The sequence below is a fragment of the Macrotis lagotis genome, chromosome 1 (assembly GCF_037893015.1).
Source record: "Macrotis lagotis isolate mMagLag1 chromosome 1, bilby.v1.9.chrom.fasta, whole genome shotgun sequence".
NCBI lineage: Eukaryota > Metazoa > Chordata > Mammalia > Peramelemorphia > Peramelidae > Macrotis > Macrotis lagotis.
The window spans coordinates 253,238,883-253,262,845 of NC_133658.1; the positions used below are offsets into that span (position 1 = coordinate 253,238,883).

The window sequence follows — 23,963 nt, forward strand, 5'->3', positions numbered from 1 at the left end:
AGACATTAGCATTAGCATCCCAACTCTAAAGCAAAGGAACATGTTTGAAGTTGAAAGGACATCTCCAATATCCTGAGCCCAGGATTTACCTGTAGAATTATGGAGAAGGGAAGGTTTTTTATTTTATTTTTTTTTTACAGAAAATGTAGCCATGACCTGCCCTAGACAGTTTGTCTAAGCATAAAATTGAAAGTTCAGGTCTCAAAGGAAGTTAAAACCTTGAATCAATGCCACTACTCTTAAAAAAAAAGTTTTGGCACCTGGAAAGAAAGCAATTTAAGGAGCCAGGGACTTCTCTTTGGTGGTCTCATGGAATTACAAACCCCTACTTCTGTATATAGTATTATGGGGACCAGGTTGTCTGTCTGATGGACCTTATGGAGTGTCTGGGAGGTATGGGTGGCAGTTTGGCAAATAACTTATTGAAGAGTATGAAGAATAAATGGAACTTGAAGGATGACTAGGATTTGAAAATAGGAGAGAGAGAAGAAAAAAAGTGTTTCTAGAGTTGAAAAGTACGATTCAAAGATCTAATGAAGAAATGTGCTTGGAGTAGTGAAAATCTTTGAATAGCAACTTGATGATTTTATAGTTTATCTTGTGCACTAAGCAAAGGAAAGACATCTCCTGAGTGCTACTTAGGAAAATTAAGTTGGTTACATAAGAGCCCAAGCCTGTTCACGTGGAGTGGGCAAGGGTGTACCATCATGCCTTAGGACATCTCTTTGGGTCCTTTCCCTGAAGGGAAGTTTCTGATACTGCCTCTCTTGGAAATGGAAATGACTGTGCCCCCCTGGGATGGATCAGCTTGCCCATCTACTATGCACATCTGCTTTTGGCTGTCTGTATGAAATGGTCTGGAGAGGGAGAGCCTGGAGATGTGGAAATATATTTGGAAACTTGCAGCGAAGAAAATGTGGATTAAGGGAGCAGGAAGGTTAAGGTAATATGATCATATAATCATAGAAGTTTGGCTGTTGAGGATGAATATGGGAGCCTGGTCAAAAAAGGTCAAATCTAAGAGATCCAAGGCAGAAAAGGCCTGGTGATATTGAAGCAAAGTCCAAGATAATTCAGACTTGTTTGGTGATTGTCTTGACATAGGGATTTCAGGAGTTAAAAGGAATGCAGAGCTGAAATAAAAGTCCTGAGTTTGAATGTGGCATCTTGTGAAGGTGTCCTACTTTTTTCCTTGAAAGAACCAGAGAGAGCTCCCCTTGTGGTAAGGGTGATCCTTGTGTACCTGTTTCTCTCTGAGTATGTGAGTGTGTCAATAAACACAAAAACACATAATTTTCTGTGTGCAAAGAAAGCATTGTTTAGATGTTCAGAAAGTCTTCCATGTAAGGGCTGAGAGAAAGTTTACCCACTCTAGGTTTTTGATGTCTAACACTCATAGAGCCTGTGGAAGAGAGTAGTTCTGAGTGTAAGGGAAACACCCAAGGGAGTATATGGGAGAAGATGAACACTTTGGGAATGTGAGTGAATTGTCAACCTTAAAAACTCAGCCTAATTGAAGATGCTGTGAAGGTACTGGAGGATTGGGGTGGGAGCGCGTGGAAGAGGCGGAGCCAGAGGTGAGGAAGGTGGTAACCACAAACTGCTACTGGAGAGACAGGGCGAGGAGGGAAGGGTTAAAAAAGAAAGAGCAAAAAAGAGGAGGGAGGAGGAGCCAAGACTTTAGAGGGTAGGGAGGGCTGGGCGAAGTAGTCTAACATAAGAGGGAGGGGAAGTTGTAGGTGTGAGTAAATTTACAGGTTGTTAGAAGTTTGAATAGCCGAGGGAGCAAGATCCAAAAAGAGCGAAGGAGAAACTTGAGACCCGGCCGCCAGAGCTTAGCTGGTTGGTGAGAAAAAGTTCCTAGGATTGCGAAGACCGGACCTAGGGCCAGGGCAGCCGGTAAGAAGGGGTATCTGGCTCATCTTGGGCCGGGGCGAAGGGAAGAAATCAAAGACTTCTCACAAATTTTAAAATGTAATCTGTGGATTTCTGTCCCGCTTCCCTTTCATCCCAAGTGGATAACCAGGGATTATGCTTTCAAGGGGTGGGCCAGGATTCCCCATCTTATGTAGCCCAGACTCGGTAGTGGATGAGATGAAATAAGAAGGGGATGGAGATGGAGCCATTATTCCCAGAACCCGAGCCTCTGTTCTTAAGATTGTGGGATCTAGAGAACTTCCAAGTCTCGTTGAAGTTATTCTGATTCTCTAAGGGGGTCTTCTTATGTCGGTCTCCTGAGAAAAATATGTTAGGTTTGAGGAAAAATAATGTTACAATTACTTTGTTTCGTTAATTCTTTATCCACTCCTCCAGGAATCTTCAAAGCAAACAAACAAAATTCTCTTTTTAGGGGAAAAACTCAAAGACGCAATATTTCCAGGGCAAATAATCCTTCCTAGGAAAACTTAAGTGTTACTAGAGAGATATGGCAATCGTTTAGTAATAATTATCTGAGGTATGAAGTCCTCTTTATCCCTCCATTGATTTTTCTTGGTGTGTAATGGGGAGATCTGAGTGACTTGTGGACAAAAAGCTTTGAGTATGGATGTATTAATTGAATGTGTTGTCTTTGTTTTACTGATTACATTATCTCTATTTTTCACCGTGCAAACCTCAAGTGTCCTTCCAATTAGATCAATCAACAAAGACCATAGATTCAAAGCACTGTGCTAAGTATCAGTGATACTAAGAGGAAAAAAACAAGAGTTCACATCCTAATAGGGGAGAAAGAATAGGCCAACAACTTTTAACAAGTAAGATCTATATAAATTGGAGGTAATCCCAAAGGGGAGGCATTAGCATTAAGGGAGATCATGAAGGACTTCTTGCAGAAGATAACATTTAAGTTTAGACTTGAGGAAAGCAACTAAGAAAGAGCAGATTCCAGGTGTGAGGGACAGCTAGTGAAAATTAACCAAATTGGATGATGAAGTGTCTTGTTCTAAAAATAGCAAAGAAGACAGTGTCTGGATCATAGAATCCTTGGGAGTAAAGATTGACAAAATAGGAAGAAGTCAAGTTGTGAAAGGTTTTAAAGGCCAGAGAGTTTTATATTTAATCTTGGAGACAGAGAAGGGGAAATTCATGAGAGCTATTTCTTTTATTTATTTTCACATTACTACAATAGGCTTGTTGTAAAAATAAACATAATTCCCCCTCCCCCCACAAAAATAGAGGAACTCCAAGAAAAACAAAGTGAGAGAAAAAGAAAAAAAATGAACTTCAGTCTGTATTCAGATACCATCAGCTCTGTCTCTGGGATGGATCACATTCTTCATAAATCCAACAGAGAAGTTGCTTCAATGTTTCTTTTTCCCCACAGTTGCTATTGCTTCATTCTATTCCTTCCCACTCCCATTTATTCTGTACTCTCTCCTTTCACTTTGTATCCTTTCACTTTGTATCTTCTATGAGAGTTTAGCAACAGATTGTACAGAATTAGAAGCTTAGGAAAAAGACAATGAGTTGTTTTTTGAGTTTACAATGTCTATAGGACATCCAGTTCTGAGATAACTAATAAGAAACAAGATGTGATGTTGGAAGTTTGTAGAGAGATTAGGTAGGGAACATACTGGAGTAGAATAGAAGAGATAGGCTCAACAGTACATATTGTATGGTTTGCCATAGCAAAGAGTTGGGGCATCTCTTTATGAGAGACAGGGCATGAGAGGACAAAATAGTGGGAGATTTCTGAGTCGTGTGAGATAAGGAAGGGAGGAACTTCTAAATAGGTTCAAATGTTTTTTAGTGAAACATGGGACAATATTCTCAAGGGTGGGGGGGGACTGGGGATGAGGCAGGCAGGAAGGGAGGAGTGGGTAGGAGCATAAGGTCTCAGTTCTGGTGGCAGGATTAATAGCCACTGTGGCTATGCTAACCTAATGTAATGCACATATAGAGCTGTGCATCTGCTTAACAGAAGGGGGAAAAGGTTCTAGTTTGCCTGAGATAAGATTTATTTCTTTGAGATTTTGGTTCTAGTTTCTCCAAAGCTAGAATAATATTACTTCCCATTATAGATGAATCTGAAAAGAAAACTGACACACATCAAGTGAGTAAAGTGGGATTTAAAGAGACAAGAACATGGTTCTCTTGCTCATTTACTAGCCTATTCCCTGAGAATCTCCAAAGCTGTCTCACTTGCTTTTCTTCTCCATCAATGCTGATGCTCTCTCATTGACATGAGTAAGGATAAAGAGAGGAAGGACTGGTTGTAGTGAGGCCTGTATCCTCAGGCCAGCTGGACTGTCCTTATCTGCAGGTTCTTGAAGGTATGAACTTTTGATTCCTTTACCATGCCTCTCTACCTCTCTAATAGGAATCTTGTCTGGGAGTTGAGTGTATTAGTTCTGGAGTTCAATGGACTTGGGAAGATTTGAAAAGAGCCTGTTTCCTGGTTTATAGAATAAATTAAGTCTCTTAAGCCTTGGAGGATCAGAATGAAAATGGCATTGAAAATTAGTTCTCAGAGAAATCTTTGCATCAGGCTGCCAAGTCCCTTCAAAATCCTATTGGAGGTTTTAGGTCATGGTGATAGTGATGATAATAATGGTGGCGGTGATGATTTCTCCTGACTGGGGGCCAGCTTGGCACTCTGCATGTTGTAGCATTTCTTCTTTTAGTAAACTCTAGAAATTGGGGGGGGGGGGGAGGAATGGAAGAAAGGACTTGTGGGAGGGAGACTTTGTCCTTCTTCCTATCTTGAGCAGAGCTCTGTGTCTTCCAGTCTAATGGCCTTCTTGCTTCTCTAGGATAAAGTGGTGGCCATAAGATCCTCCCCTTCCACATCTCAAGCAGATTGTTCCATGAGCACCAATTCAAGAGACATTTTAAGTGTTGGGGGTAAGGAAGCATGTCCATAGGAGAGGCTGCCAAGAGTTTGTCCTTTGACTTTTAGAGATGGTTAAAAGAGAAAATTTATTTTCTTCAAGTTGGAAAAATACCCATACTTGCTCCAAAATGAACTTTTACATGAAACTTAGCCTTTCAATATTAACCTTGTCTACCTCTGATCATCTTGTCCTTATCATCATTCTAGCTACCTTATGTCCTATACCTAGAGCTGTAATTAGTTATTGATTTCCATGTTTCCCACTATAAATTGTAGAGTCCTGTGTGTCTTTAGTTTTAATTCCCTTCCATAGCAGGGATTTCCCCAAGGCAGGGCCATGTTTCTACTCTCCTTCTGATGGGCTCAGCATGGACTAAGAGAGAGCAGGAGATGGTTCCTACCTCAAAGGAGCCATCTTCCCTTCCCTACATCCCCTTCCAAATCCCTCTTCAGACATCTGACTAATCCTGTATCCTTAAGATTTTGATTCAGGAAAGAAACTGATCCTGAAGACCAGTCACCTGAAGGACCTTGCTCTACTGCCAGCTGATCCAATGTTTCTGGTGCCTGAAGGAGCTTTAGCTAGAAACTCTGGCTATTTCATTGCCAGCTCCACCAACTTGGGACGAGAGATATTGCCCAGACTAAAGGGACTACTAGATGAACTCCAGAGCCAGCTGGATCTTCTTGTGGGCTGCTCAGTCTGTGCCAAGCCATTGGATGAGAGCACATATTTATGGCAAATCATAGATCATCATTGTCCTGGTGAGATCCTCCTTGCAAGAGTCAAGGGAACTCCTCCATATCAAGGGTGGAGGAAGGTTCGACGTAGGCCCATCTTCCCCAAACCTAGACACTATGAAGAGTGCCACTACTACAGACGCGGGACAGGGTGCAGGAGACATGATCAATGTACATTTGCCAGCAGCCCAGAGGAAGCAGCGGTTTGGACTTTTGAGAGGCAGAACTATATCCCCCGATTGTGGTTAAAAGCTGAAGTACAGAACCGCTCCTACCACCAGACCCTAAGGAATCAGAGAACAGTTGAGAAAATTTGGGCAGAATTTGGAGGCTACTTTCAGGAAATCTGTAAGGCCTGCTTTGAGAATTGCCCTGCACAGGTGACTCGATGGGGTCCAAACCTGGTGTGCCGAGAGCATTGGTCTTCTAATTCCCTTCTAGTACATGTGACAAGTGAAAACCAGCTAGTAGTGATCAGACCCAAACCCACGAGGCAGTTCTTACTAGAATATTGTATGGTTGTATCTCGAGGCCAGCCATGCCAGTATGGAGCCAACAATTGCATATATGCTCACAGTGATGTTGAAATGGCAGTGTGGGAAGCTGAGGCTAGTGACTACCTATTTCGCCCTGAATTGATTCAAACCACCTTGGAGTCTGCAAGAAGAACCAGTGTCAGTGGGGAAGATGGTGATGGTGATGGGAGTCCAGCCTCTTCAACTCATATCCAGTTGTACTGCCAGGCCTGCCATGTGGACTTTGACTCTCAAGAAAGTTTTGAGAATCATTGCTCCTCCCTAGAGCACAAATTGAGGGTGTCCTATGACCAGGGGGTCCTATGGAAACATCGGCCCCCCAATATTGGAGTCAGCGAATTCAAGTTGTGCCCCAGGTAAGGCACCAAAGGTAGGAAAAGAAGAGGAGTTAGAAGTTTTCTACTTTTCCTCTTGTTCTTCTTTATTTATTAACCAATATGAAGTTTCTATGTGCAGTACTGACTGGACTTAGATTCATAACAGCAAACCAAAAAATTCTGCAGTGCATAATTTACTTACACTCAGTCAATCGACAAGCCACCCTTCTGAGTATGGGGGTGGGGGGATAGGGGAGTTGACCAGTGTTGGAGATACAAAGGAAGACAAAACCACAAGGGTCTCACATTCTACCTTTTAAAAAAAATATAAACACCTATATGTGAACAAAATGTAAATATATATATATATATATATATATATATATATGAAGGTAAATGCATGATGTAAATGAAAGCTAATTCAGAGAGGAGTCACTGGGATGAGGGGGTGGGGTTGGTGCAAGGACATGCAATGAGGGGTGACAGGTGAGGGAGAATTGAGTCTCATCTCTGATTGCAAAAAGGAGAGGCACAGCTCTGCCTCACCTGCTATCCCCTCACCACACAACCCTGGGGGGGGGGGGGGCATGGAAGGAAGGGGAAGTAGGAGAGACCAGAAAATGCCTCTTGTATTGCTAAAGATGGGGGTTTGTAGTTTCACGGTGTATCTCATCAGAACAACTCTAGGAAGTAAGTAGGACAAATATTTTCCCTAATTTTCAGCTAAAGAAATAGACACAGAAAGGCTTCAATGACCTCAGAGTGCTTTCAGATGAAAGTCATCTTAAGGAGTCAGAAAGAGATGTGAAATTCAGCATGCTTTCTATTATATCACACGTGGAATCAGGCCACCCTGTAGTGCTGTTCCCTCAACCTCCAAGGTTCAGCTCTCCGGGGACAGACTGGATATCTTACCCACTTTTTTTCCTCCTCCCTCATCAAATCCTAGATTTTATATAATTAAGTGGACCAGCCCCCTCACCCCAAGCTCAGAGATCAATCCTGAGGGGAAACTCTACACTAATCATTCCTTATACTCGTTCCTCTTCAAACCAGAACATTAAGATAATAGATTTAGAGTTATAAGAGATTTCATAGGTCATCTAATTCAGTCCTCTCATTTTCCAGATGAGGCAACTGGGAGAAAATGATGGGAATTGCTCAAGGTCACATAGATAATAAGTCTCTGAGTTAGGATTTGACACCCTAGTTTTTCTGATTCTAAATCCAGTATGCTTCCATCTGACTGTTCTATGGAGCAACATGGGAGAAAGACTAGAGCAAGACGTTTGCTGCCCTCAACCCCCAGTTGACTATTCTCTTTGGGTTTTCCATTCTGTCAGACAAGATATCTGTCTTTATGGAGATGGATGCACCAAAGCACACTCCCTGGAAGAACTTCAAGAATGGATTCTTCGAACACTGACCCTCCAGATGAGGGAGGATTCGGCCTGGAAGCATGGACTCCTCTTCTTCCAGGACCAGTTTTTCCATGAATATCAGGACAGTGGCAATGAAGTGCTGGTGGTGAGTAGGGCTCAAGTAAGAAACTATGAGGAAGGATTTCAGAAGAGGGTTGAAAAACAAGAAGCATCTGAATTTGATTCCATGTACAGTTGGAGTAATGATCAGTCAATAGTATCTCTTCTACTAACAACTCCCTATGTCTGCTTCTCATCAGAAATCTAGGTCTGTGCGTGATATAGCCATTCACTGTGGCCAGCCCCTACAGAGCCAGGAAGACCACAAGAAATCACGACGCAGTTGGAAATTTATCATTCATTCCAAGGTTTGTGGCAAAGTTTGGGGGAAAGTATATGTGAAGTTTTAATCCTTGTCCTAGAATTTCAGGGGCTAATCTAACTCTGTCCTTTTAGTACCAGAGTTAATCACTCAAGATGTGAGGTTGCAGGGTAACCCTTGAAGGTATGACTGGAGAATTAGGGGTCTAGAAGATGTGGATCCTGACCTCGGGGGGGCAGACAGTAAAGGAGAAGCTATGGTGTGAGATCCTGTCCAGATTTTTGAGAGAAAGAAGGGGATGAGGAGAAAGGAAGGGCAAGAAAGAGAAGGTTATGGGGTGATGGATCATACTGCTGAAGTCACACCATCTTTTTCCCTACCCTCTCTGTAGGGCCGACGACCACTGAGACATGTGGCCCTCCTCAAACAACAAATAGGAGCAATGTTTTCCTTGGTGGGTCCTGGACTTCCACCAGGACAGCTTTATGCTCAAGGCTCAAAGTTCCGGGTGCATGGTGCTGCAGTGATGACCTTCCATGTGGAGGTGCATGTGGAGTGCATTGCCATTGGCCAGTATGATCAGTGGGTAGCCTTTGACTTTGGACGCCGGCCTGTCCTAGTCCAGAAGCTACATGTTCAAGTGGACCAAAAGGAGGCCCCTGAAATCCTGCCCTCCTATATTCAGGACCACAATTGTCTCCTGGAGATGACCCACTGGCACAGTGGGAATCGTTGTGTGGTGCCCTATGTGACCAGGACGGCTGAGCAGGTTAAGCTGCTAGCTAAGTACAATGTGAGCTCCCTGGAATTGGACAGCTACAAGTCGATGGCTTCAGCCAAGATCCCTATTACTCTGGTCAACTATCGGGAAAGGATGCACCAATTTTTGTATGTGGAAGAGGAGGCTCAGCAACAGCTGGTGGCCAGGTAAAAAATGGAATAGATAAATGATGGGGAGGGAACCAGAAGCAGAGAACCCAAGAAGGGGACAATGACAGATTTGTTAGCCAGAGACTTAGTTCTACCACTAGTTAACTATATGACCTTAGAAAAACCATGTCACTAGGGGCAGCTAGGTGGTGCAGTGGATAAAGCACCGGCCCTGGAGTCAGGAGTACCTGGGTTCAAATCTGGTCTCAGACACTTAATAATTACCTAGCTGTGTGGCCTTGGGCAAGCCACTTAACCCCATTTTCCTTGCAAAAACCTAAAAAAAAATATGTCACTGCTAGGTCATTTTGCTCATCTGTTAAGTGGGTATAATAATACCCAATCCATGTAGCTAAGAGAATTTATGAAATTCAAATGAATTAATGTATGTAATAAAAGAAAATGCATTAAAAATCCCTCCTGAATTCAAGAATTAAGATTTGACATTAGAGTATGGAGGGAGGGAGGGAGGGAGACAACCTATGGTGAGCAATAGCTGTCTTGAATCAGTTTTTCTACTGTTTCTTTATGATGGCCTTAGCTGTCTAGGATAATAAGTTACAGGAGATAAAAAGATGATACCAGACCAGAAATGTAGTGATGCTTGAGGGAGTTAGATGGGTTAGAAGAGGGCCAGAGAGGTGCAGCTCATTGTTCCCTTTTCTACAGGCTCAACCTTCAGGTGCAAGGTACATTGTCCTCCAAGATGCAGACTTTGGCAATGGGCTTGAGGTTTGAAGCACAAGGAAAGTCACTTATCAAGGGGAAGATTCCTTGCTCTCTGACCCCAGACACAGACCATGGCTCTTTGCTAAGCAGGGCTGTTAGCACTGCTTATGTGGCACCCATTCCTGCCCATGACAACTGTGTATATGAAGTTCAGGTGAAGATCAAGATCACTTCAGAACTAAACGTGTGGATCCTGATGCCAGCCCACTGCTGCTCTGCCTTGGGGCTTAAGGATGGAGATTCTCAGCTTATGGAAATACAGTTCCAAATCGACAGGATGGTATTTGGAATGTGGCATCAAGCCATTGATGCACTTTATGATGAGAGAGTAGTGTTACCTAACATATCTGCCTGTTCTTTGCCTTCTTTGATGCTGCCTAGCCAGGGAATCTTCTGTAATGCCAAACAGAAGCAGGCAATCTCCTACATCACAGGCACAGCCAGTGGGAAGAGACAAGTGCCTCCTCTGCTGATTTATGGTCCATTTGGGACAGGCAAGACTCACACCCTGGCCTGGGCTGCACTGGAGGTGATCAAGCAGCCAAACACCAAGGTGTTGATCTGTACCCACACTGATAGGTGAGTTGGACAGGGACTGGGGCAGGGACTGCCTTTTGATTATAGGTCAATTCAGTTCACATTTGTTAAGTGCCCACTAGGTAGTGTGCATACCCACAAATATAGTCTAATCTAAAGGAGTCAAGGACATTGTAATGTACTTTATGATACATTAGATATACAAATATTAAATCCAACATAGCTTTCTTATAGTCAATATATATACACAGATTCAGAATCACAGAATTTTAGAGGTAGAAGGGACCTCAGTGGCCATCTAGTCTTGCCAATAAATACAAAGGAATCCCAATGTGACATCTCTGCCTATAGCCACTGAAGACCTCCAAAGAAGACCTCTTCCAGGCTTTATAACTCATTTTTTAAATTCCATTCAAACCAATAAACATGTATTTAGCACCTACTACTGAGCTAAGCTCTGGGGGACTAATAAGGAAAGACAGTATTTGCCTTCAGGGGTTTTTCCCCAATCTAATGGGGAAGAAAACACACAAAAAGAAACTGAAAAGTATGTAGGGATGCTAGGGGGTACCCTGTTGTGTGGAGGTGAAACCAAGCAAAGCTGCTGATGAAAAGTGGAGTGGCTGAAAGTTAAAATCCTGTACTCTGTAAATAACATTTTGGTAGAGTTTAGTGCTGCACTCTCTAGTCTTACCATCAGAGATGAGAAGAGGCTGAAAGAGGGAGGAACATGTGGAATATCCATGGCTATGTTAACACTAAAGTGATGGGAACTGAAGTGCTCAGCTTTAAGAAAAAAAAATTTCCAACTCCCCTTCCCCATGGGACTGCAATTTCTGGACTTTGAGAACAAGCAATCCCTCCTCCTTTTGGCAACTTTTCAAATATTCAAAAATAACTATCATGGGGGCACAGTGGATAAAGCACCGACCCTGAAGTCAGGAGTACCTGAGTTCAAATTTAGCTTCAGACACTTAATTACCTAGTTGTGTGGCCTTTGGCAAGCCACTTTAACCCCATTTGTCTTGCAAAAAAAAGAAAGAACCCCCCCCAAATAAAAAAAAATAACCATCATGAAGTCCATTTGTTTTCATTTCCCCAGGTTATACAAATAAGGTTGATACAAGATAGATTGTGATTAGGGCAAAGGATAGCCATGAAAAATGGGAAAAGAAACATTCGTTTTTGGATATAGGTGTGAACAGGAGGTAGAATAGTCTTGTTGGAGTTAGAACCTAAAGAGGATCTTGAAGTGAGGGATGTTACCAGTTAATTGATTGATTTGATGATAGTAAAAAGCTCTTCAGGAGTGTGTTGGAGCCAGCTAAAACTAGACCAGCTTTCTAATTATTAAAAATTTCATTGTGAGTATGTATATACACATACATACACACACTCATACAAACATGTACATCCACACACACATCGCCCAGAAATAAGCAAAGCCTATGATGAATCAGGGCTTAGTTTTTTATTTGGTTTACCTAGATTTAAGAAAGATTTAAATGTTAACAATGCAGATTTAAAAATGTGTTGTATGTAATTCCTGCCTCCTCCCCAAAACTGTCTACCAGCAAAATCCAAATAAGTTTCTGATTGCTGGAGGTGTCTGAGTAGATTGATGACCACTTATAGAGAACCCTGAGAAGAAAAGTTTTTCTTGGTGCCTTTTCTTTTTACAGCCTTGCTATTCATGAGGGCTAGCCATTTGTCAACTGATCAGTGGCTCTATTCTATGTAGGGAACAGAGATAGGAGATGTTAGAGTGAAAACATGAAACAAAGTAATCTTAATAAAACTTGGAATACATGAAGATGAATAATAGGCTCATTTGATAGGGACAGGACAGATTGTGAAGAGCCTTCCTTGAATAACAAGATCAAGAATTGAAACCTAATTCAATGTGGAATGGGCAACTACTGGAGATTTATAAGCAGAGAAGTAATATGATCCTAGCTTTGCATTGGGAAGATTACCCAGCATGTGGCATAGAGAATGGATGGGAAAGGGGCCAGACTCTACCATCTGTAAATTCATATCAACACACAAAGTCTAGTTTGGAAGTTATTGCAGTAATCTGGAGAAATGAAAGAGAGCTAAATGAAGGGGAAGTGGTAGTAGAGAAAAGTTGGATTAGAAACATGGAGGAGGTAGAAGTTATATAGAACTTGACAACTGGTAGAGTCAAAGATGACTTCAAACTGGGAATAAGATGTTGGTGCTGTCAGTGCAAGAGATAATTTATGAAGAAGGGTAAAAAGGAGGAAATGATGGGTTCATTGTTAGAAATGTTCAGTTTGAGATGCCAGTGGGAAATACAGTGTGTCCATTGGATAGTGTCTCTGAAAAGTAGTTGGAGAGAACAGGTTTGCCACAAGGATTAGTATTATTATGCTTCAATTGAGACTGGGCTTAAGGTTATGGTCAGTGTAGACAAAGACAAGGGGATATGTTTACGTAGGAAATTAATTCCAAATTCTTTAGGGTATTGGGTTCTGAACTCCTAGCTCTATTCTAGGAAAGGAGTGTAGATGTTGCTGTTGGCATCGGATGATTGGTTTATGATCATTAATACTACTTTTCATGAAGTAGACATTTGCACAGAAGGTCACTTTTTTCTGCTTTTGTTTTCAATTGCTTATTTCCCTTTTCCTCTGGTCTAGTTTGTGATTTTTTTTTTAGAATATCACACAATCTAGTCACTGGGGTTTCCTAATCTTCATGGCCTTGGAACAGTGTGCCAGCTTCTATGTCCTTCTATGCTGATTGGCTAATTCTCTGACAAGAACAGGGACTTCCTGTAAATAAATCACTTTTTTACTTGTTTACTGCCCCTCTCTGTTTTTGAGCCATGCTTCTTGCCAAAGTCCATGTGACATGTTCTAAAAGGCTCTGGATTTAGACTCATATAAATTAAAAATCATCCACACTTTTTCAAGCCTCCATCCCCATGTTGGGTGATAGAGAGGGGGGTGTAAATGAAAATAAATTGGAGTCCTCTGCTGTACCTATACCAGATTGGACCTGGCCTGGATGAGGGTTGGACCAGAATTAGACCTTGCTCATTTTGACTGAGTTTAGACCAGCATTAATCCAGGTTTAGTCCAAGATTGGTTGGACAGAGGTAGAACCAGGATTAAATCATGATTAGACCATCCCTTAAACCAAGATTAGATCAAAGATGGACTGGTATAGAACAAGGATTTGTTCATCATTGGCTACAATTAGAATAGATGAGACTTAGTATAGGGCAAGGTCAAACCAGGATTAGACCAAGATTTGACTAGACCTGAACCAGAATTTAACCATGCTACCAGAAACAGACAAAACAAAATCCTTTCTTCTTTGTTTTTATTAGTTCTTTGTTCTAGGTAAAATAGCTTTTTATTTTAAAGGCCCTGATTTCTTTGAATAAGAGAAAAAAGGAAATTTTCTTTTTTCTTTTTTTAGGTTTAAGTTTTTTTTGCAAGGCAGTGGGGTTAAGTAGCTTGCCCAAAGTCACACAGCTAGGTAATTATTAAGTGTATGAATTCAGATTTGAACTCAGGTACTCCTGACTCCAGGGGCTGGTGCTCTATCCACTGCTCCACCTAGCCGCCCCAAAAGGAGATTTTCTTACTAGTATGGTCAAGAATGCCAGAAAACTTTGAATAACTTGTCCTCTAGACCTAGAAAGAGTTGATGACATCCATTTTCCCAACCTACCCCAGTAAAGGTGGTTCTAGAAGGAGAATATGACTCAAAAAGAGGAGTCTTTTCAGATCCAGTTGTTTCAGCCATTCCTTTCCACTTGGGGCAGGTCTTGTTAGCCCAGTTTTCCCAGGTGGTTCTGTATTATCAGTTCTTAATTTTCTACATCAGTAGACAGAGCCAGTGACACAGAAAATTCAAACTGTGGCTAATATACAGACTTGTTTGGAACCTATTGTCAAACTGATAGATAGGGGGTTCACCTTTCTCACAATGTTTGTTCCCCCCCAAGTCTGAGTCTGCTGTCCTGGAGTTCACCTAGACAGTATGTTGGAGATATCCTGGGATACAGTTTTTATTAGGGATAACCAACAAATTGGATAATTGACACTTGACTAATCAGAAGCAATAAAATTTCTAAGCAGTTCTGAGAGTGGGATTCCTCAGAATTCTTTTTCTGTCTCTGTCTCACCCCTTCTCTTGTCTCCTCTTCTTTCCCTAAACAGAGTACTTAGCACTGTGTGTAATAAATGTTTCTTGTCAGATGATCAAATTTCTCTCAACCACTTTGGACCTCTCCTTTGCCTCTCTGACCATCTATTTTGCATGATACAGTTTGTACTTCTTGGTTAAATATAATCTTCTTGAGGGAGGGGTTTTTTCTTTGTATTCTGAGTATTAATTTGCTTAGTCCCTTGAACATAGGAAGCAAAAAATATCTGTTTAATTGAATTGAAGGAATCCTGTGGCCTTACTCCTAAACTTCTTTTGTTTTTCCTCTGCAGTGCTGCTGATGTCTACATTCGGGAGTACTTTCACGTCTATGCCACAGCTGGACACCCTGAAGCCATACCCCTGAGGGTCAAGCACATTGAGAGTTTTTTCCATGAGACAGACCCAACCACACTACAGTATTGCTGTCTCTCAGAAGATGGGTGCTCCTTCCGCTTCCCAACACAGTATGAGCTTGAACAGCACCCCATTATTGTCACTACCACCACCTCATCCCAAAACCTTCATGTGCTACCTGGTTTTTTTTCCCACATTCTCATTGATGAGGCTGCTCAGATGTTAGAGTGTGAAGCCATAATGCCACTGGCTTATGCTACCCAAGATACACGCATTGCCCTGGCTGGGGACCACATGCAAAGTACTCCCAAACTCTTCAGTGTGGAGGCCAAGAAGTCTGCTGATCATTCACTCTTCAGTCGGCTATTCCAGTACTACCAGCAGGAGACTCATCAATTGACCTCCCAGTGCAGGATCACCTTCCATGAAAACTACCGTACCACCAAAGCCATCATTCACTTTGTGTTTCACAATTTCTATGGGGCTAGCAAAATCCCTATTGAGGATAGTGGAATCCCTGAACATCCCTGGCAATATCCACTTCTGTTTTGCTATGTGTCTGGTACTCCTGAGAAAGATATCTCAATGGCATCATGGTTAAACAATGCTGAAATAGTGGAGGTCATTAAGAGGGTGCAGGAATTCTATCAGGGTTGGGTCTATCAATGGGGCAACCCTGATCAGAAGCAAATTTGTGTTGTGTCTTATGGCTCTCAGGTAAGTGGCACCTCTTTTCTTCTCTGTCTTCTCTCTCCCAAAGGGATCATAGAATTTTGGTTTGCAAACAGACTTGCATTTGTCAATGTGTTCAAAATTTATATTGATATAATTTGTTACATTGCCTAATTTCTTCTAGTACACCTCTCCCTTCATGAGAGTCACTTCCTATAACAGACATTTTTTAAAGGGGGGGAAAAGATGAAGAAGAAAAAACCTCTGATAAAGCTAAGAAACAGATATGGGGTTTTTTATCTATAAATTCTCACTTCCAAATCACGATTGTTCAAATGTCCCCTGGGTACTCTGGGAGCCCCATAGTACTTCACAGGATTCTGGAGCTGTATGCATGTATAGGGATGAGGACAGAGGTAAGAGGAATATAGGGGAAGAAGTAATAATCTTTGAATCCTTTCTCCTTTGAAGAAAAGAAGAGAAATTTGAGGCCCTTCATCATAGTCAATGATTTGTTTTGATGTATGTTTCCAAATAAACATGCTCAAAAAGCATCATGTTCTAATTAAAGGCAGTATAAGAGTTCAAGACTTGTTCCTATCTATACTGGCTGTATAACCTTGGGAAAATAACTTAATCTCTCAGAGCTCTCTAGGTAACTAAGAGGAAATGCTAACCTGTTTTGGTAGAGGGCTCCTTCAATTGAGAGTTTCCAATACTAATGGAATCACAGGTCTAGTCCTTATTTTTTATAGACAAACACAGAAACACAGATAGTAGTAGAATGATTGTCCTTAGCAAATGCCTCAATAGGTCTTGTTCTTTATGATCACAAGTACCATTGTTTCTTAGGTGAGATTAAAAATACTGGGAGTTTGGTGGGGAAATCCCATGGCTCAGTAAACTGAAACTGGTGGAAACTTAGACCTTTTCTCTGATTAATTAGAGGAGATGGGATTTGTAAACTTTGAAATTCTCTGAAGAAGGTAACAGTCTTTTTATTGTACTGGGTAAGACTGAATAGGGAGGCAAAGTATATCATGATGGATTCTTCCCCTAGGAGAAGGCCCCAGCCACTGGCATGTGGTTCTGATGGAGTTGATATGGAGGCTGAAGTCTGGGTTTGGTCATGAAGGGTAGAGAGTCTTGAGAAAGGAGCTTATTCTGGGTTGAGTTCCCTGCTTGATCCCTATCATCCTGTTGGTCTGTTTCCCAGGTAAAAAGACTGAGGGAGGAACTGAGGAAGAAGCAACTGGGAGAAGTGGTAGTGGAGAATTTTGAAAATGTGCCAGGTGAGTATTTTGTAGCAGATTCATAAAATTGGAAGGTGATGTGTCTATGTCCCATGGAGGGGAGATGATGAGGTGTCTATTTAGCTATCCATTTAGACCCTCATTCAATGGCTGGTTCCTCTAGCTAGGCTCCTGAGCAATGTATGATGGGGGAACTATTTTCTAAGGCTTGGAATATTAAATCAGAAGACCTATTAAGGAAATGAAAAGAGAGGAGATAAAGCATTTATATGCGTCAGGCACATCAGGGTTTTTACAAATGTTATCTCATTTGATGATGAAGGATGGCCCAAGAGTCACTCTATTTGTATGTTTGGGGTGTTGGAGATCATCAGGATCCCTTCGCAGACCCTCTAAGACTGAGTCTGGCATTAGTTGCCACACCTCAGGTAAAGAGACTTGGTTGTGTTCTTTTATAACCACAGCAGGGACTTTTTGCCTTTCCTGATTGGAGAGATGTACACGTGTGTGTGTGTGTGTGTGTGTGTGTGTGTGTGTGTGTGTGTGTTTTCCACTTTAGCTAGAAGCTGAACATCGAGAGGCAGGGGATAAGAAATAGGAAGCAAGGAAACTCTGTTGGATCACACAATCTAGATAGCTCTCTAGATAGCTAGATATCTAGCCACCTTAATAACCTTTATTCTATAACAAGTAAGGACAAAACTTCTTTGGCACTATTTGGAGGACTTCCAGGGGTCAATCCAAGATGGTGGAGTAGAGAAAATACTCAGCTAACCTCTCTCAGTATTCTCCTCCAAGAAACTTTAAATAAATATCTCAAATCAAAATTTGGAGTGGCAGAACCAAAGAAAAAAGTCAGGGTGAGACATTTTTCCAGTCCCAAGACAACTTAGGCTGGAAAGAGAGATATGTGACATGAGAGATCATATGGATACAACATTGGTGGTGGGACTAACTGAAACAACAATAGCAGCAGGAGTTTTGAGAGATCTCAAGTCAGAAAAGGCAACCAGCAACTGGTCAGAAAAAAATGAAAGGGGATCCTTGTGGTAGTACTTGATGCAGGATTTGAAGTCCTATTGCCTATACCCACTTTTAGGTCACAGTTCAAAGTCAGAAAAGAACATTTTTGGTCAAGGTAGAACAGGGATTCTGAGGAACAGGATCACTTTCAGTAACAAAGGAGCAAGGAATCTGAGGAACTGTGTCTCTTGTATCCCAAGGAAGCAAAATCCCTGAGTAGTATTGAATGCAATCTCAAAATATCAGGGGCCCTTCCTGGGTAAGGATTAGAGGATAGACCAGGAAAGCAGTGACCACACCTCTCCCCAAATCGTATTACCGTGGAAACCCCCAAAACTCTCATGTTCTCAGAACTAGCTCTGAAAATAACAGTGTGAAAAATCTTGAAATTTGGTACAGTGACCCTCCGCTTTCCACACCAGGATCAGAGCCCAAATTTAATATGAATTCAAAGTCAAGAACTAGGCTGGAAAATGAGAAGAAGAAAATAACCTGATCAAAAAAATTACTATGGTGACAGGGAAGACTGGCATAAAAACTTGGAAGAAGTCAATGAAGTAAAGGAGCTATAAGCAAAAGCCTGAGAGGGAAAAAATGGGGAAATTGGATTCAAGCTGAAAAAAAATTTCCTAAAAGAGCTAAAAAAAAATTAAATTCAAAATGAAATAAGATTTGTAGAGGAAAATTTAGGTAAAGAAATAAAAATGAGAAAAAAATTTTGAAAATGCAATAGCAGCAAAAAATAAAGTGAAATTCCATTTAAAACAACTGCATACAATACACAATATTTGAAAGTCTACATACCAAGACAAATAGGGACTATATGAACACAATTACAGAATACTTCACACAGATAAAGATATATCTAAACAATTAGAGCCAGTCCCCAATTGATAAATGGTCAAAGTATATGAACAGGCAGTTTCTAAGAGAAGAAATAGTCACATGAAAAATTATTTAAATCATTATTGAGTCAAGAAATTAAAATTAAAACAATTTTCAGATAAAATTTCATACCTATCAGATTAAGTAACATGACATAAAAGAAAAAAGGACAAAAGCTAGAGGGAATGTGGAAAATTGGTTCATTAATGCTGTGAACTTATTCAACCATTCTGGAGAACAATTTGGAATTATACCCAAAGGGCTATAAAAATATTACAGATGCAGAAATACCACTACTAAGTCTGTATCCCAAATTGATCAAAGAAATGGGAAAAGGATTTATTTGTCCTTTATTTATAGCAGCTCTTTTCTATGTTGGCAAATAATTGGAAATTGAGGGGTTCTCATTGTTTGAGTAATGGCTTAACAAGTTGTATTTGATTATGATAGAATATCATTATGCTATACGAAATGATGAGCAAAATGGTTTCAGAAAAATCTAGGATAACCTATGAGTTGATTCAAAGACAAGTGAGCCAGAACCAAGGGAATATTATATACAGTGACAGCAATATTTTAAATATGATCATTTGTGAAAGACTTAGCTACTTTGATCAAGACTATGATGGACAATTCCAAAGGACACGATGAAAAATGCTGTCCTCTAGAAAGAGAACTGATGAATTCTGAGTATAGATTGAAGTATAGCTTTTTTAAAACCATATTTTAGAACTCAAAATTTTAGAAAGTGAATATTAAATTTCTTTGCACATATTTGGGAAATAATTTGGAAAATTTGCCTCTTGTAAAAATATTTCCCAAACATATGCAAAGAAATTTAATATTCATTTTCTAAAATTTTGAGGTCCAAATTCTCTCCTTTTCTCTCTTCTCCCAAAACTTGTGGTGAAGAAATATGATTATGATTAGACATGTGAACTAATGGAAAATATTTTCATAGCTGCCATGCTGCAAAAGAAAACACACACACACACACACACACACGCAAAAAACCCCCCAAAATACAGTATTTTATTTTTTCCCAATTATATATCAAAAGAATTTTAAGCATTCATTTTATAAGATTTTGAGTTCCAAATTTAGAATTCTCAATAAATTTAGAATTTGGAATTCTCTCTCCCTCCCCTCTTCCTAAAATAGTAATCAAGATAGCATTTTATTTTTCCCCCAATTATATTCTATTAAAATAAAAAATAAAATATATTAAAAAAAAAAAAAAAGGAAGTGGGCATATGTGAGAAGACTCTAGTTGTGGCCCAAAGCCAAATGTCTAAGAATTCTGGCTTTGGCTACTTCTTTTCCCTACAACAGGAAATGGTTCCCAGGGTAGTTTTCCCTACCTCTTCCATCCCCACTCTACTTGCCTTCCTAGAGTAATCTGGCTCCTCTACTTGTAGAAGTTCCTACCTAATCTAACAATGTTCTGATTTGGCTCTTCACCTAGGTCGTGAGTTCCGAGTAGTTATTCTCAGTACAGTACATACCCAGGACAGCCTTCTCAGCAACTCGGCCACCCACCTGGAATTCTTCAATGAACCTTGTATACTTAAGACAGTGATGACCAGGGCCCAATCACAGTTGGTTGTTGTGGGTGATCCCACTGCCCTTTGTACCTATGGACATTGCAGGGAGATATGGAAGAACTTTATCCAAAAGACATTTGAGCAAAACAATGTGCTTCCTGCACACCTTAAAATGAAAGATGTGGAACAAAGTTCCTTGCTGAACTTGGCTTGGCAAAATAGACAGACCCCTGGGGCAACAGTCAGGGAAAACTTCTTAGAAGAGGAGGATAACCAGCATACCATTACCTCCCAGGTGTCCGATGCTGGACGTAGTGGTGATGTCCCTATCCTGCAGGAGTTATTGAATAAAGGAAAAAATGTGGCAGGGAAAGTACCTGAGAAATAGTAGAATTAGGGGTGACTAGGTGGCGCTGTGGATAGAGCACCAGCCTTGGAGTCAGGAGTACCTGAGTTCAAATTCGGCCTTAGACACTTAATAATAATGACCTAGCTGTGTGGCCTTGGGCAAGCCACTTAACCCCATTGCCTTTCTAAAAAGAAAAAGAAAAAAAAAGGAATAATGAAATTGGCTGCTGGATTTGATATTCCCTCCATTATAAAATGTGTCAGTGTTGCAGGAATACTTATCGATTGAGCCCAAGATAGAACCTGTAGGAACTGTGTACTGATTAAGTAGACCTTACATGTTCCCAGAAACATAACTTAAAGGTTTCAATAATGGCAAGAAATTTGCCTCTTTGTAAATCTAGGGATTAGACACATATAGCATAACTAATGTTTACTAGATTATAACATACTCAGACTTAAAGCAGTCATCACTAAATACCCTCTCATGGGTTTCTCTCATACCTTCACACAGGTGACTTTACTAGTCTTGATTTCTTCAATGTAGCTGCCACTACAGCCACTTGCAGTTATATTTGATCTGGCTATGTCTGCCTGCTGAAACTTTAACAAAAGTGTCCATGTGTAAAAAATACTGCATATTTAAAAAAAATGGATTGTATAAGCAACGGTTTTCCCTGGTCTCAGAACACTACTGTACCAATGGATGTACCAATAATATCTAAATCATGAATACTCTGAAACCATGTACAAACCAGGTTTGTAATAAAATGTAAACAGTAAATAAAGACAGACCAGTTTGACCCATTTTCTGAAAGAGCTGTGATTCAGTTGCCTTTCCACAAGGAATACTGTATTTATTTCCCATCAGTGCTTACTCATAGTTCTTGTTACATTTTTTAATATCGTATCATAGAATATTGTACCAGTATCTTATAGTTTTATAAATATCTGCTGCTTTATAGTATCTGCTGAGTCTTTCAATTTAAAATAAAAGTTTTCATAACCAATGTCTCTTGGTTATTGAGGATCTCAAAAATCATCAGGTTTAATTGAAAATTCACTACCATATACTGTCAGTCTGTGCACTGCAGAACCTTTGAGATATATTAGAAATTCATTCATTAGACTCATTTTTCCAATTCAATTTCAGGCAATAAATAAATTTCACTGTATTTCCAGGCACTGACTGCAGTAAGGATACAAACAAAAACACATCTCTGCTTAGTGTAGCCCATATTCATGTAGAGTAAGGAAACAGAGAACTAACAGGGGATTCAGGAAAGATCTGTTGTACAGGTGGCCCTGGAAAAGAATTTTGAAGGAAGTGAGGAAAGGGAGCAATTCAGGTGTTTGAGACCAGTACCATACCATCTATACAGTTACAGAGGCAGAAGATGGACTATGGCAAATGGAGAACAACATCAATCAATACAATGAACCGTGACATTCAAAGGAATTATGATGAAAGATGTATCCCACCCCAAAGAGAACTGATGGATTATGAGTGAAAACTGAAATCTATTTTCTTTCACCTTATTTTTCTTGCTTTTTTTGGAAGCAAGGCTCATATGGAAATATGGCACACATGACTTCATACATATAAAGGATATAATATTTTCTCAATGGGTATGGTTCTTATTCTTTGTTATCAAAGAAGACCAAAATGATAAACACTATGTTTGAGACAAATATCAGTGTATCCAACTGTGGCTGATCAGACCAATACAAGCTTGGAAGGCACTACCACAGGTTGGGCACAAATAGTCCATGTGAACACCTGGGATGGGTACTCTAAACTTATTGATGTCATGTTTCCTTTGAGCTGCTTCAATTCTGCCTTCCTCAAAGAGTACAGCACCTTCTCTGATGAGGGCATACCATGCTAGATGGTCCTGTGCCAGTATCTCCCATGCTATACAATCAATTCTAAAGTTCTTCAATGAGACCTTCAGAGTATCTCAGTATCACTTCTTCTGACCCCCTTGTGAGCACTTGCCCAAGTGTACATCTGGCATTCTAACATTGTGTTCAACCCATCATAGTTGCACTCTTCATAGTAACTCTGGAATGCTAGGTAGTTTAGCTTAAGAAAGGACCTCAGTATCTGGTATCTTCTGCCAGGTGATCTTCAGAATCTTCCTAAGACAATTTAAATGGAAGCAAATCAATTTCCTGACATGACACTGGTAGGCTGTCCAGGTTTCATAAGCATATAGCAGCAATGAGGTCACGCATGGCTCTCTAGACCTTTAATTTGGTAGTCAGTAGAGTACAAGTTCTGCCCCATACTTTCTTTTGGAGCCTCGTAAATACTGAGCTAGCTCTGGCAATGCAAGTGTCAACCTCATTGTCAATGTGTACCTCCTTAAAAAAGGACACTGTGAACTTATCCATAGTACTCAAAACTTCTCCATTTGCTGTAATCAATGGTTCCACATATGGGCACCTTTGTTTTCTCAGTGTTAATTGTTAGACCAAAACACAAACACAAGCAGCAGAGAATCAATCTATACTTTGTTACATCTCAGCTTCAGAGGGTGCATTGAGTGCACAGTCATCTGTAAACGAAAGGTTGTGCACCAATGCTCCACCCATGTTGGTCTTGCCTTGTAGCCTTTTCAAGTTAAAGAAATTGCCATCAGTGCGGTAGCTGACCTTGAGGCCATGGGCATACTCATTGAAGGTGTTTGATAACATGACTGAAAACAACATGCTAGAAAGTATGGGAGCAAGGACACATCCTTGTTTTACTCCATTGGTGACTGGGAAATCATGAGAGCATCATCCATTATCCCAGGCATGCATACCATTATGGAACTGATGTACAATACTGATGAACTTCTACAGGTAACCAAAGTTTTGACATAATTTTCCATAAACCCTCATGACTTATGGTATCAGAGGCCTTAGTCAGATCTACAAATGTTGTATACAGATCTCTGCATTTTACCTGGAGTTGTCAGGCAGCAAACACCATATCAATGGTTCCTCTACCCTTTCTAAAGCCACACTTGCTCTCAGGAAGGTGACAAACATCCAGGTTTTAAGAATTACACTGGTTAATTCCTAATTCAAGGAAGGGGCTAGAAATGGTACCCTAAAAATTGTCTGCTTACCCAATGGCCTGATTACCATGGCAGGCAAGTGCAGTCAAGACAAAAAAAAATCTATGAAAACTCCTTCAAAGATTCCATTTGCCATCAGTGCATGGAACATACACACACTCATAGACAACACAAGATCCAACAGACATAAACGACAAACAGCAGATATGGTATCCAAATAGCAGCCCTGAGTGAAACAAGGTTGGCAAATGAAGGCCAGATTACTGA

The 23,963-nt window shown here is 40.6% G+C and overlaps 1 protein-coding gene across 3 annotated transcripts; it reads left to right on the forward strand.

The window, feature by feature from the left end:
* Positions 1-1,706: 1,706 nt before the first annotated feature.
* Positions 1,707-21,638, forward strand: LOC141504876 (3'-5' exoribonuclease HELZ2-like). Of its 3 annotated transcripts, none has more exons than XM_074210240.1 (9): positions 1,707-1,899; positions 5,312-6,464; positions 7,769-7,952; positions 8,107-8,214; positions 8,560-9,095; positions 9,768-10,406; positions 14,840-15,620; positions 16,792-16,867; positions 20,202-21,638. In XM_074210240.1, the coding sequence occupies exons 2-9, from the start codon at positions 5,386-5,388 to the stop codon at positions 20,666-20,668; spliced, it is 3,870 nt and encodes a 1,289-aa protein (XP_074066341.1). In that variant the 5' UTR covers positions 1,707-1,899; positions 5,312-5,385; the 3' UTR covers positions 20,669-21,638. The 3 variants fall into 3 exon arrangements, with proteins under 3 accessions (XP_074066341.1, XP_074066342.1, XP_074066343.1); XM_074210241.1 differs by lacking the exon at positions 1,707-1,899 and adding an exon at positions 3,839-4,051; XM_074210242.1 differs by lacking the exon at positions 1,707-1,899 and adding an exon at positions 4,166-4,271.
* Positions 21,639-23,963: the final 2,325 nt, after the last annotated feature.